This window comes from Triticum aestivum, chromosome 4A (genome assembly GCF_018294505.1).
Source record: "Triticum aestivum cultivar Chinese Spring chromosome 4A, IWGSC CS RefSeq v2.1, whole genome shotgun sequence".
Classification (NCBI taxonomy): domain Eukaryota; kingdom Viridiplantae; phylum Streptophyta; class Magnoliopsida; order Poales; family Poaceae; genus Triticum; species Triticum aestivum.
The window spans coordinates 737966230-737980454 of record NC_057803.1 but is presented as its reverse complement, the minus strand read 5'-3'; the positions used below and the strand labels follow the sequence as shown (position 1 = coordinate 737980454).

The following is a 14225-nucleotide window of genomic DNA, read 5'->3' as shown; positions in this document are numbered from 1 at the left end:
TTTTGTGTTTTTTTAAAAAGCAAAACATATAACCGACCCACATACTATTTCACCACTACTCTTTCACTAGATGAAGCAAGTTAGGTTGGTTCTTCACGTCCACACTTCATGCTCCGAACAACCTTATTATCAAGATTTATTGAGTTGGTTATAAGAAATGGCACAAGGTGGCACACGAAGTAGGTTTTGTAATTTTTTTGACCCGTTGCAACGCACGGGAATTTGTACTAGTATGGTCTAAAATACCCAACACCGCAACATCGTCCACAGTTTTGACCATGGTTTTGTGTCACGTCAACAAGGCAGATCGACATGGGCCCACCTGTCATCCCTTTCCCCATCTCTTACCTCCCCCTTTGGATGCACTCGCCAGACCAGATTGGACGCGGCTAACCATCGGCGCCGCCGCCGCCGCCGACGCCATCCACCACCGCAGCAAGTCGCCGGTGGATCCCACCTCGCCGCTCTGCGGCCAATCGAGGAGAGCGAGAAGACCCTCGCCCTCGGCCTCCTCCGCTGGCGGTGGCGCTACCCGGCTGACCACGGCCTCTCTCCATCGACGCATTTCGCGCACGCGATGGGCACAAGTACGGCCGCCGACGCCTCCGCACGGCCGCTCTTGATGTACCGCCAGCGGCAGCCTTCTCCGGAAATGTCTCCACCGTCGGGATCGAGCTCATACCCTCAGGCAGCTCCGTCCACCTCTGGCCCACCCCTACCCGGACCACGGCGGACCTTCGACGCTGATGATTTTGGTATTCAGGTACGAATCTACTATTTGTGTTGTTCTAATTCCACTAGCTTGGTTCAGGAACTAATAACCCTGCATTGCAATTTTCAGACAGGGGACCAAACTGGGATTGTCAAGTCTGTACACTGCTGAGCAAATAGCGCGTTGCAAGTATGGTTCAATTTCATTGTGATCACCAATTAGTGTGCTGGCTCGACATAGTTTTTGCTTATTGTCTGAGCTTCTCAGCTCCATACCTAACAGCTTGTTTGATGGTAGCTACTACTTCAAATTTGTGTCCTCAGAGTACTTCAAACAGCTCCGACCAAGGATTAGTCGCATGACAATGCTGGATGGCGCACAAGGAGGGGCGTGCCAGCGACGGGTTCTGATGTCTCTCATGCTGCTTGGGGTAACTCCTGTCCGGCAGTTGCAGCTGACTTCCTGTCAGAAACTTCGCCCATTGCTGTTGACCAGCACGTAGGTTCCGACAGGTCAGCATAAAACTAGAACCAGGCTGTTTTTCTCTTGGACCCTTTCTTTTTTTCGGCCTTAGTTTCCATGCTAATTATTGTATACTAACATGAGGATTCAAATTATTAAAAGAAAAGCAACAAGAAAAGCTGTCCACAAAATGCAAGAACAAATATTATTGTCAACAACATCAAATGCCAACCTGATACTCAAAGCAAACCTAAGTACTTTCCCGACTCTCGAGCAAGACTGACCCAAGCTTGCAAACACGGGTACTGCAGGCAAAACAACACCATAATCTGGGATCTGCCAACCGAGGCACCAATGACTCACATCCACTTCTTTGATGGAAAACCTCACTTTCCACTGGAGACAGCAACTACGAGCCCAGGCACTGTTTGTTTTGTTGGCCTCGATTCTGCAAGCCAGTCAAATGACTATAACCATTGTGACAACAAAAAAACAGATAGCAGGATATTCTAAAGTAAACAGGGTATTTGTAGATTTCCATATGGTCCAAACTAAAGCAACATCTCCAACAGCCATCAAATTTCTAACATTTCCAATGAACTTCAGAACCCAACTGCACAGACAGTTAAAGGAAACAGGAATAGCCTGAATATTCAGTGTGCACTAACTTCACAGATATTTAGGAACAGGGCATACAAAGAATCAAAATTCAGAGGCACACTGTTGGACTTCTCCTTGCTAGCTATAAAAGAACTACATCTAGCAGCTTATAAATCTCTATCACTTGAATAGATTTATTACCTGAAGAATATTACTTGCAAACATCACCCCTCTTTTACTAGTTATTCTCACTAAGAGAAATATTGGAAGAATTTAAGACAGATGGAAACTCGGAACTTGTAAATTACCTTGGACATCCTCCGGGTTCTTGCGCTTCACCCTATCAACAACCTTGTCCATTGAATTGTCTTCACCAATGTCCAACCTTGCCCTCTTTCTTCTGTTCTCACCCACCACCAAAAGTACAACATTTTTGTCAGCCTGATCAGTAGACTGAGTGACATCTTCCATCTGCTGATCCTCTAAACCTACCATTCCTTCCATCCCCTGTTCAAAACATTCCTTGTCCACTTGAGGGTCCAGACAAGTCTTGCTAGCAAAATCCTCTAGGATATCAATTTTATCTGTATCTTCTTTCTCATCATCATTCTGTTGCAGATCACCACAATCAACTTGTGCTGCACAATAAAAGACGTCACATAGATGCGTGAAGAGGCAGTATATATAACTCAACACCAATTAACCAAAGTACCAACAATTAAGCAAAATAAGATGCGTGACACTTGATTACCAGACTGTCCAGTAGAAATATCTGCAGGTTCACTTCCCATATCGACATCTTCTGCTGTCTTAACAAACAAGAGATTGGGGCGTCTGGGGTGTTCTTTTGCTGCTTCCTTCCACTTTTGTTTTGTTTCATAATTCACTCCGTCATGGAGGGTGACCTCCTTAATACGCCGCAGGGACTGGATCGTCGTGCAGCAAAAGCCATTTACATCCTTACATAGCAACTGGAGCGACTCGAGGAATGGCAGAGCTCCCTCTTGGACTTCCAGTTCAGTCATGACTTCAACCACGATGCATAGTCCTCGCAGGCTTCCAAGTGCACCTTTTATGATGGCGAGTTTGTCCAGTTGAGATGCAATCAGCTTCAGGTACGCCAAGCTGCGCACTCTGCTCAGGGCAGTAAGAATATCCCCGCTCAGCTGATGATGAGGGGATGAAAGGCACAGCTTAGTGAGACCACCTAGCATGGTAAGAAATGGAGGCAGGCTGCATATGTTGCCCCCTTGTAGCTTGAGCGAGCTAAGATAGCAGGAGGAAGCTTCTTCTTTTTCTAGGGACAAGTTCACGAGCAAGTCTTGGAACCATTTATCATTGAAATGTATTGAGAGTGAGTGAGCCTTTTTCACGTCCGTGCTTCTCTTGATGAACCTCTTGATGGCATTTGAGACATGAGTGTAATTGTTGGTGCTGCTGTTGCTGTCACTGGCAGTGGGATCCGTGCTATTATTAGTGGACTGCTCGCACCATATTTTCACCTTCGTCAAGTGCTTCATATGCTCCATGAGCCGTGCAAATCCTCGGCTCTTGTTGTTGTCCACAACAAATCCTGCTACTGTTTCCAATTTGCTATTCTCTGAGAACCAGGTTTGTAGCTTATGCATTTTCCGGCTTCCTACACCTTCTTGGAGCTTGAACTTTCCAAATAGATGAATCAAGCATGGCAGCTCCATGACTTGTGTTGGCAGAATCTCTATCTTGGTTCTTCTTACATCCAGTGTCTCCAAAAGTTTAAGCTTTTTGATCTCTTTGGGGAGCATCGTAACCTTAACAGCAGCCCCAAGGCTTAGGTACCTGAGCAGCAATAGGTTACTGCATATCTCCCTAAGATGCTTGTCCTCCAAGTGGTTACCACATTCTTCAAGATCCAAGACCCTCAACAATTCATACCTGGAAAATTCCAAGACAGATACATGCGCCCTTCCGAAAATTGTCAGAGACCGGACAAGAGATAGATCATTGGCTACTTTGGCACTTGCGTCATGGAGGGAGAGCCAGCGAATTTTATTGGGTGGGTGTGAGGGAGCTAGCTGATCATATAACAATGTAATGAAGTTGTCACACTTGGAAATGTGCAGGATGAACTCAAGCATCATGCCATGAGTATGGTATGTCTTCACCTGATCTACGCTATTTTTGCTGCTGGTGTCTGTACGCTGGATGATACTCCGGTTGACCAGATCTTTGAAATTGCCGGTAGCAGCATCCAGAGCATTACACATATAATCACCTTGGATAAACCCTTCAGCACACCATTTCCTTATCAAGCTTCTCCTCCTGACTGTACGCCCACTTGGGTACATACCTACATATAGCAAGCAAGTCTTGACATCATGTTTAACAAGGCTGGTGTAGCTTTGGACAAGCACACACTTCATTCTTGCTAACATCTCCTTCGTTTCTAGGTGTGCTCCCAGGTTGTGGCACAATGTTGCCCAGTTTTCACGCGTCGGATTACCTGTGCTTTGCAAGTACCGGGCTGTAGTAACAAGAGCAAGGGGTAAACCATCACACTTCTTCAGTGCTTCCGAGCCAAGCTGATCCTCTTTACTGACTGGCGGATCGTTGTCTTGGAAAGCTTCCTTGAAAAACAACTGCCTCGAGTGTCCATCAGGGAGAGTTTTCATTGTGTACACATGATCATGAGCTGCCGAGCTGCTGCAGGCATTTGCTACTGACTGAATAGCCGTCGTCACCAGAACTCTGCCATTCAACCCCACAAAGGCATCTTTAATATCATGCCAAAATTCTGTCCTCATGTCACCGAGTACGATGAAGAACCTATGAGGAGTACATGATCAGAATTAACATGCAGAGATATGAAGTGGAGATTAAATTTGGAGTGATTTCATTTTATACCCACAAAGATGCCAATAGTGGGTGAAGTCAAACTTGAAGAATTTCTGGACGGTACAAAAATATAAAAGAGGCAGACTGCTGTAAATCAAGACCAAATCATCAAACAGAGACAGAGTGGAGAAAATTACCAACGGTTGGAATTAATTACCTCTTGGTTTGAAGGCACGATCTGAGGATTGCGCAGAGCTTGCTGAGGCTACCTCCACCACTGGTGAATGTGGTGGGGATGGGAAATTGCTGGAGTATCACTTCGAGAACATCGCTTGCGCCCCTTTGCTCGGCTGCACAAACCCAAGCCCATACTTCATATTGGCTCATCATACTCTGGTACACATGCCTGGCAAGGAGGGTCTTGCCTATGCCATCGAAGCCAACAATCGAGATCACCTTGAGGTGCTGCTGTTGCTGCTGTACCAGCTCCATAAGCTCATCTTGGGGAGTGTCCATGCCCACGGGGCTGCGAGTTGAAATGGTGTCGTCTATGACCATCTCTGCTGTCATCTCAGGTGTGCATGCCACTGCGAATGGTGAAGCTGACAATGAGGTGTCAGCACCGGTGCTGGCGTTGTAGTAAGTTTCTCTCAGCTTGGATGAATCTTGTGATATCTTCTTGAGCTCGCGGATCGTCTTGGCAAACTCCTTACGGACTGTCACCGTCTGCAACCGGTGGAGAGCCTGACGGATCCACGTTGATGTCCTGGAGATGGTCAGCCGATGCATGAAGCGGTCGATGCAGTCCTCAATAGCATGCGCCAGTTCACGTATAACTTTGATCCAAGCCCTCTGCATGTGCTCGCTGCCTCCGCTGCTCCTCCAGTGACGATCATCGTCTTGCTGAATGGTGGCAGAGATCAACGCAAACTCATTTCTAATGTAAGTGATTTCATGCTCCAGGTTCTGCCGAAGCCTGTGATTTGCAGCTAAGAACTCCAACAGCTTCGGAGCTATCCTACAGGCAAAAGCAGTGGCCACTGCAGCCTCCATCCCCCCCCCCCCCCCCCCCCTCCCCTACCTCTCCCCTCTTGTTTTGGAAGATCAATTCATGTAGTTCCGTGGATACAGAAAAGAGGTTAGGGAGGACACAGAACAGCAGCCATGGCCAACTAATGGGTAGCTAGAACTGCCGGCCTAGAGAATATATTAGTACAGTTTACATCCAACCCACGCCACCTTCATGGAGGAGTTAAAATTGTTTGCATTACATATTATGGTACCAATAATTTGCTCAAGTGGCTCCTTTTCGCACACGGACACGGTTCAAATCATAATTTGGACAAATTGTTTATATTATAACTTATTGATAAATATAATAGTAAAATTTGGATATTATGAATGTATTTCTCACGACAAATCTGCACATGTTATTTACAAGTATCGGATATAAATCTCTACTCCTATAAAAGACACAGTTGGTGATGATGGTGTGTCTGCCATCCGTCATTTCTAACCAATGGATCTGCATCTAACGACTGTGAGATAGTTGTGGCCTTTTTACAATAATAGCCCACTTCTCTACTCCAAGTTACAGAAAACCCCTTATTATCTTCAAAGCAACCATATCCCTCCCTCACCTCATCAAAACAGCCCAAGGAATATATTTTGAGTGAAACATAATATATGTTTAGTGATATATGTATATCAAAACTAGAGTGTTTTCTTTCAAGTTTGTGAACAAGTATTATTCTACTTTGGATCCGTTGCAACGCACGGGCACATTGCTAGTATATAAAAGAATAATAGTCAAAATTTAAAAGTTTGACTAAAATCATGTGTAGAACATCACACTTTTTGTGAACTAAAATCATGCATATTGTTTTTTGAATCAAAACAAAGCGCTTGCCTCATTCAATTAATTAAGGGAGACTTCATGTACAAGAAAACACAAACAAAAAAGGTTCATATTACAACTAAAGGCTACACTCCCAATCTTAAGTGGCTCAAATATGTCGTACTGTCATCTCTGGCGGATGGAAAGGGCAGATATGTCCCAAATCCCAGGTCCCCCGTTCACCACGGAGGAACTGTTCTCCATGGTAGACAATTATTTGAATGTGGACAAAGTTGCTTGCTGAACAAATGAGGTCCATCAAGAGTTTAGGGTCAAAGAGACCAATGCTGGTAGATGGGACCGATGCGCTTCGCAGGTACCTATGACAGCGGCGGGACATCCAAGAAGAAAGATAAGGCGAGGCCCTCTTCACCCGAAGAAGAGACCCTCTTCTGTAGTAATGTTACTTTACTAGGAGAAGGTGCAATAACCGGCCATCGTTTTCCAGAAATTAGACCAAGACCTGTGCAGACTAGTTCAAGAGTCATTTTCCTTAATTTTATTTTTCACATTGGTATGAACGGCATAATACATTACATAATCCTGTTAAGACGGAGTCATGCATGCTTCTACTTTAATGTGTTTTTTCAGCAAGCATCTTCCATCATTCACCAAGGAGGAAATGTTCTCTATGGTAGACAAATATTTGAATGTGGACGAAGATGCTTGCTGAAAAAACGAGGTCCATCAAGAGTTCAGGGTCGAAGAGACCAATGCTGGTTGATGGGACCGATGTGCTTCGGAGGTCCCTATGACCGTGGCGGGACATCCAAGAAGAAAAATAAGACGAGGTCGTCTTCACCCGAAGAAGAGGCCCTCTTCTATGTTACTTTAGTAGGAGAAGGTGCAATAACCGTCCATTCTTTTTTTAGAAATTAGACAAAGACCTGTGCAGCTTAGTTCATGAGTCATTTTCCTTGATTTTGTTTTTCACATTGGTATGAACGGGTAATACATTAGATAATCCTATTAAGATCAAGTCATGCATGCTTCTATTTTAATGTATTTTTTCAGCAAGCATCTTCCCTCGTTCACCACGGAGGAACTGTTCTCCATGGCAGACAAATATTTGAATGCGGTCGAAGATGCTTGCTGAAGAAGCGAGGTCCATGAAGAGTTCAGGGTCGAAGAGACCAATGCTGGTCGATGGGACCGATGTGCTTCGGAGGTCCCTATGACCGCGGCGGGACATCCAAGAAGAACGATAAGACGAGGTCGCCTTCACCCAAAGAAGAGGCCCTCTTCTATAGTAATGTTGCTTTAGTAGGAGAAGGTGCAATAACTGTCCATTCTTTTTTCCAGAAATTAGACGAAGACCTGTGCAGATTAGTTCAAGAGTTATTTTCCTTGATTTTCACACTGGTATTAACGGGTAATACATTACATAATCCTATTAAGACCGATCATGCATGCTTCTATTTTAATGTGTTCTTTTTTCAGCAAGCATCATCAGCCGTTCACCACGGAGGAACTGTTCTCCATGGGAGACAAATATTTGAATGCGTTCGAAGATGCTTGCTGAAGAAACGAGGTCCATCAGGAGTTCAGGGTCAAAGAGACAAATGCTGGTTGATGGAACCGATGCGCTTCGGAGGTCCCTATGACAGCGGCGGGGCATCCAAGAAGAAAGATAAGACGAGTTCGTCTTCACCCGAAGAAGAGACCCTCTTTTGTAGTAATGTTACTTTACTAGGAGAAGGTGCAATGACCGGCCTTTGCAGATTAGTTCAAGAGTCACTTCCCCCTAATTTTGTTTTCACATGGATAGGAACAGCATAATACGTTATATAATCCTATTAAGACTGGGTCATGCATGCTTCTGGTTAATCCTTTTCTACTAAGAGACAAGTGCGTAAGTTCAAACATCTTTGCCGGCTTATGCTTGCTATGTATTTCAGTTAGTTGTCAGTAGCCACCAGCCAGATGCTCAAACCAAGGTGGTAGCTGGTAGATCTTTCTATTTTAATGTGGGTGAAGTTTTAGGATCATAGGTGGAAGTTTTTTTTTTCTTTGACAGAATTATGCCTTATATTTTGAACAGCGGATATGTATTTCAGAGTTGTGACCAGAACTAAGGGGAAGGGAGAGCCAGAACTGATGGGAAAAAAAATCAAGCAAGGCCATGGGAGCTCGTGGTTTATGCTGGTCATAAGCAACACTTCTCAATGACACAGGAGAGAGCACCCCTCCAGCCAAATCAGGGAAACAAAGTTCTGGCTCAGTTCTTAGACATCAAGCATTGATCAGATCACCACACCCCGGGGTGTTGGCTAGCTCTCAGGAACTGGTCGGGTACCATCTTATAGGCAGAGAAAGCTCAAAAAATATACGTAATCAATGGATAGATCGCCGTTCTTGAAGAAGGGCCCATGGACGCCGGAGGAGGACAAGCTGCTGGTGGACTACATCCAGAAGAATGGCATGGGCAACTGGGGGGCCATCCGGCGGCTCACTGGCCTCGACCGCTGCAGCAAGAGCTGCCGCCTACGCTGGACCAGGCACCTACGCACTAACATCAAGCGTGGCGGCTTCACTGACGACGAGGGGAAGCTCATCATCCAACTCCACTCCATCCTCGGCAACAAGTATGCATTATTCTTCTGTATTGCTTCTGTTGTATCTACCGTCTGCTCCAGACTCAGGTGACTGATCGATCGAGATTGGTTTAGGTGGGCACAGATCGCGGAGAAGATGCCGGGGAAGACGGACAACGACATAAAAAATTACTGGAACATGCACCTGCGGAAGAAGTTATTCCGCAAGGGCATCGACCCCAACACACACCGTCTGTACCCCTACCTCAGCCCCATCGCCGCTGCCGCCGGCGGTAGCTCAGGCACTGGCGCCGGCTGGGACATTTATGATCTCATGCTCCAGGTTGACAGCGCCATGAACCACCTGCTCCAAGGCCATTGTTCGGTGATCAGTTCTTCGTTGGGCGCCATGAGATCCCTTGTTGGGAAGCTGGACATGCTGCTGCTAGCTCCTTCATCTCGTCAGGGGTTCTCCTCCAAGAGGGTGAAGGATGGGATGCGCCTCCTTAAAGATGATGTTGAAGAGATAAGCATCTACCTTGATGAACTGTTAGAGGTGGAGGACCCTCCCCCGATAGCCATGTGCTGGATGAATGAGGCACGCGAACTGTCCTATGATATGGAGGATTACATGGACAACTTATTATTTGTGCCACCTGACTATGTAAACAACAACAGGCAGAAGAAGAAGCGGAAGAAAAAGAAGATGATAAAGAAGAGGATCAAGTGGTACAAATAGATTGAATACACTGCACAAGTGTCAGATGATGGTTTCGAAACCAGAAAATACATTCATATGAATGTTTTCCCTCGTCTCCCTGATAAGCCCAAGATTGCAGAAACAATATCAGAATTCAGGATCTATATCCAGGAGGCTATTGAACGGCACGATAGGTATAAGCTCCATTGTTGCAGTAACTTGAGAAGGCGTACATTCTTGTCCACTGTCCATATTGCTTCGAATGCCGTACGAAGAAACAGATGATCACATAGTAATCGATGGCCGGATGAATGAGTTTATCTACTCTCTGGCTGCTAACAATGTGGATGATCAGCAGCAGCTCAAGGTCATGTCTGTTCTTGGATCTGGATGTCTAGGTAAAACTACACTTGTCGAAGTGTTGTACAACAGAATTGGGATGCAATTCGATTGCAGAGCTTTCATTCGAGTGTCCAAAAAGCCTGACATGAAGAGACATCTCCGTGACTTGTTCTTGCAACTCCACCCGAAGGAGCCACTACCTACCAACTCGAATGAACTTGGCATCAGCGACACTAATATCAGCAAACATCTGCATGATAAAAGGTAATGTCAATCCTGTTCTCTTATACTTACTATTTATTTTATGTTAACCCACCAAACATCAATTTTTACTATTAGCCTAACACAATATATGCAATATGTGTGAATTCTTGCCATACAGGTATCTGGTTGTTATAGACGATCTGTGGGATGCATCAATATGGGATATTATTAAACATGCTTTTCCAAAGGGAAACCATGGCAGCAGGATAATAATAACTACACAGATTGAAGATGTTGCGTTAACATGTTGCTGTGATCACTCGGAGCATGTTTTTGAGATGAAACCTCTGGACGATTATCACTCAAGAAAGCTATTCTTTAACAAACTTTTTGGTTCTGGAAGTGAGTGTCCCGAAGAATTCAAGCAAGTTTCAGATGAAATTGTTGATATATGTGGTGGTTTACCGCTAGCAACAATCAACATAGCTAGTCATTTGAGAAACCACCAGACAGCAGTGTCACTGGATTTGCTGACATACATACGCGATTCGTTGAGGTCCCATCTGTGGTCAAGTTCTACTTTAGAAAGAACGGGACAAGTACTGAACCTTACCTACAATAATCTTCCTCATTATCTGAAGACATGCTTGCTGTACCTTCATATGTATCCAGAGGGTTCCATAATCTGGAAGGATGATCTGGTGAAGCAATGGCTGGCTGAAGCCTTCATTGTTACACAAAAAGGGAAAAAGCAAGATCAAGACTGGTTGGAAAAAGCTGCAGGGATCTGTTTTGATGAACTTATTGATAGACGATTCATCCAACCTTTATATATCAACTACAACAACAAGGTTTTGTCCTGTACGGTTCTTGAAGTGGTACATGATCTTATTGGACACAAGTCTGCGGAAGAGAATTTCATTGTGGCAGTAGACTACAATCGAAAGAATATAGCACTTTCTCATAAGGTTCGTCGACTATCTCTCTTCTTTGGCGATGCAAAATATGCCAAGACGCCAACAAATATCACAAAGGCACATGTTCGATCACTTAATTATTTTGGATTATTCAAGTGTATGCCTTGTATTAGAGAGTTCAAGTTTATCCGTGTTCTGAACCTTCAACTATCTGGTGAATGCGGCAACCCTGATCCCATAGACCTGACTGGGATTTCAGAACTGTTTCAGCTAAGATATTTGAAGATTACAAGTGATGTCGGCATAATACTACCAAATTGTATGCGAAGGCTGCAATATTTGGAAACATTGGATGTTATGGATGCAACAAGAGTCACTGCTATTCCATGGGATATTATACATCTCCCACACTTGTTGCACCTGACTCTTCCAGTTGACACAAATCTGCTGGAATGGATTGGCAGCAGCCTGAGTGGCTCTGTCCTCAGTCTGTGGAACCTTGGCAAGCTGAACCACCTGCAGGATCTACATCTAAACAGTTCTTCCACACACCCTTCCCACCATCTGCAGAGAAGCATGGAAGCTCTGGGTTCTTTGATCGGAGGACATGGCAATCTGAAAACTATAGTAGTGGCTCATGGCTCCTCGGTTGAAAATATTGTGATTCATGGCGCTCCAGAAGTAACCATTTCATTGGGTCGCATGGCACCTCCCCCTCTTCTTCAGAGATTTGAATGCTCGCCACACAGCGGCATCATATTTTACCGAATTCCTAAGTGGGTTACAGAACTTGGCAACCTGTGCGTTTTGAAGATTTCAGTTAAGGAACTTCAGATGATTTGTGTTGGTACTCTTAGAGGATTATATGCACTGACTGATCTGTCGCTGTATGTGGAGACGGCACCCCTTGGCAAGATCATCTTTGACAAGGCCGGGTTCTCGATTCTCAAGTACTTTGAGTTGAGGTTCTCGACTGGTATAGCTTGCATAAATTTTGAGGCGCATGCAATGCCTAAACTCTTGAAGCTCAGGCTTGTTTTCAATGCCATTCCACCGGTGGACCAACTTGTTATTTCTCCCTTCCATCCCCCATATGAACGGTATAAACCGGGTAATGCACTAATTACTATTGAGGTTATGCCAGGCCTTAGAAATATCTCTGTAAAATTTGGGGGTGCAGCTGCTGATCTGGAGTATGCCTCGAGGACCTTCATTAGTAATCATCCGAGCAACCCTATTATCAATATGCAGTTGGTGGATTATACCTCCTGTGGTGACACGAGCAAAAAACAGATTGAAGAATCATATTGGCTTAATGAATTGCTAGGAGCAAAAGGGATTATGGAGGAAAAACAAGCTGATGAGAACAAGACTGTCTTTAACAAGATAATAGAGCCAGATTACTCATATCATTTGATGGGATCAAGTTTTCTTGCACAACATTACCTTGACAAGAGGTTGGAACCAGAAGGGATTGTGGGGAAGAAAAAGATCAATATATATGACAAGACAATGGAACCAGATGAAGACGCATTTGGTATATCAAGTTGGTTTGACAAGACACTTGAACAATCTATGACAGGAGATGGGAGCTCGACCAGCTGATAAAAGGTAGTTCCAGCATTCCTTATGTAAACAAGCAAAGATGTCCATTAATTCAACTTTCTTTCCTCAATTAACCCTACTTTTTGTCCTTTTGGTCTGGATTTCAAGGTCAGTGGAGTCCTCTTCGTGTCAGGAAGTTCCAGGTACTTTTTTTTGTCTCAACTTGTGCCGATAGAGCAGTTTTGCCATCAAGTTAACAAGTAAATTTACTTAATCAAATAAGAAAGAGCAGTGACCGGCCGCTATTTTTTTCAGAATTTGACTGAAGGCAGAGCCCTCGAGGGCCAGCACAACAAGTACAGTAGGAGGCTAACCAAGGTCGTCGCAGCAGCCAGCAAGTACCTGCTTTTGTTTGAACTTGTAGCAGGTAGCAGATTAGTTCAACTCGCACTAAATGTTCTTGGTACTATGTACAATTTCAGTTAGGTGCCAGACAGCTATGTATGTATATATAGGACAAAAATAAATCTATCTCAGTTGCCCTATGGTAGCTCTTTTACCAGGGTGGTTGCCGCTCGCCGGTGCCTTCCCTCTTAATAAGATGGCGTCGCGCCCGACCGCCATACACCTCCTTCACGTCGCCCTCTCTGGTCGCTCGACGACGACCTCCTGTCTCCATCTCCCACGGCCGCCGATATCTGGATAGAGTAATCCGGCGAGAAGTCGCTTGGGACGGAGAGTGCACTCGGTGCGGGTGGAGGAACGAAGTGAACGAAGACGCTGTAAGACAGTGTGTTTTGTGTTTTTTTCTTTTTTGATGGAACTACTCTTTTTTAACATAAGAATTGCCAGGCTTTATTGATCCACTGGAATAAACATTGAGATACATATTGGGTCATACGATCGCCCAAGCCACAAATGACGACCCTGATCAATAGTATTAGAGCAGTGGTGTAGACAGAAAACGGCTGGCTTCTGCTAATGGGCGAAGCGTCCGTCTGTTACGCCCAGTCCTACTGATAATGAAGAGGCAGGCCCAAGCAAAGAAGCCCAAGAAGAGATCGAGCCCGTGGAGCGTGGGCGGCAGCCAGTTCAGCAATATGCTCCCCTTTGTCTAAAATAAAAAGCAATACGCTCCCCTAAAAAAAACTCAGAAATACGCTTCAAGCGAGTGGGTTAAGAGCATATAGACATGTGCGTGCTTGCGGCATTAATACCCCCCACCTGCATGCAAGGAAGGCATAAGACTAGCCATAATGGGTAGTAACATAGAGTAGTAACATCGACATGTTACTAGTCTATGTTACTACCTCTATAGTGGGTAGTAACATATGTGTGATAACATGCAACCCTTTATTTATTAGGCTATAGACACATCTTGCCTTGATATGTGTGATATTACTACTACTACTAGTAACTAGCTATGTTACCACTTTTCTCTTTTTTTTTTCATTTATTGCTTGCCACATCATCTATTTTATCTAGATATGTGTGATGT

The 14225-nt window shown here is 44.7% G+C and overlaps 1 protein-coding gene, 1 long non-coding RNA gene and 1 pseudogene across 2 annotated transcripts; 2 read left to right on the top strand and 1 right to left on the bottom strand.

Moving 5' to 3' along the window:
* Positions 1-358: 358 nt before the first annotated feature.
* Positions 359-2928, top strand: LOC123088475 (uncharacterized). Its single transcript, XR_006441922.1, has 4 exons — positions 359-763; positions 842-901; positions 1036-1224; positions 2698-2928. It is a non-coding gene; the product is annotated as an uncharacterized lncRNA (long non-coding RNA).
* LOC123088473 (disease resistance protein RGA4) lies at positions 1561-5641 on the bottom strand. Its single transcript, XM_044510681.1, has 4 exons — positions 4806-5641; positions 2526-4579; positions 2083-2406; positions 1561-1622 (listed from the first exon to the last, which is right to left on the bottom strand). The coding sequence occupies exons 1-4, from the start codon at positions 5639-5641 to the stop codon at positions 1561-1563; spliced, it is 3276 nt and encodes a 1091-aa protein (XP_044366616.1).
* Positions 5642-5674: 33 nt separating this feature from the next.
* LOC123088467 (disease resistance protein RGA5-like) lies at positions 5675-13354 on the top strand (annotated as a pseudogene).
* Positions 13355-14225: the final 871 nt, after the last annotated feature.

Coding starts and splice junctions, on each gene's coding strand:
- LOC123088473 (XM_044510681.1), bottom strand. CDS start 5,641: ATGGAGGCTGCAGTGGCCACTGCTTTTGCCTGTAGGATAGCTCCGAAG. Junction 4,580..4,805: donor TCGTGCCTTCAAACCAAGAG/GTAATTAATTCC, acceptor TACTCCTCATAG/GTTCTTCATCGTACTCGGTG. Junction 1,623..2,082: donor GAACCCGGAGGATGTCCAAG/GTAATTTACAAG, acceptor ACTGGCTTGCAG/AATCGAGGCCAACAAAACAA.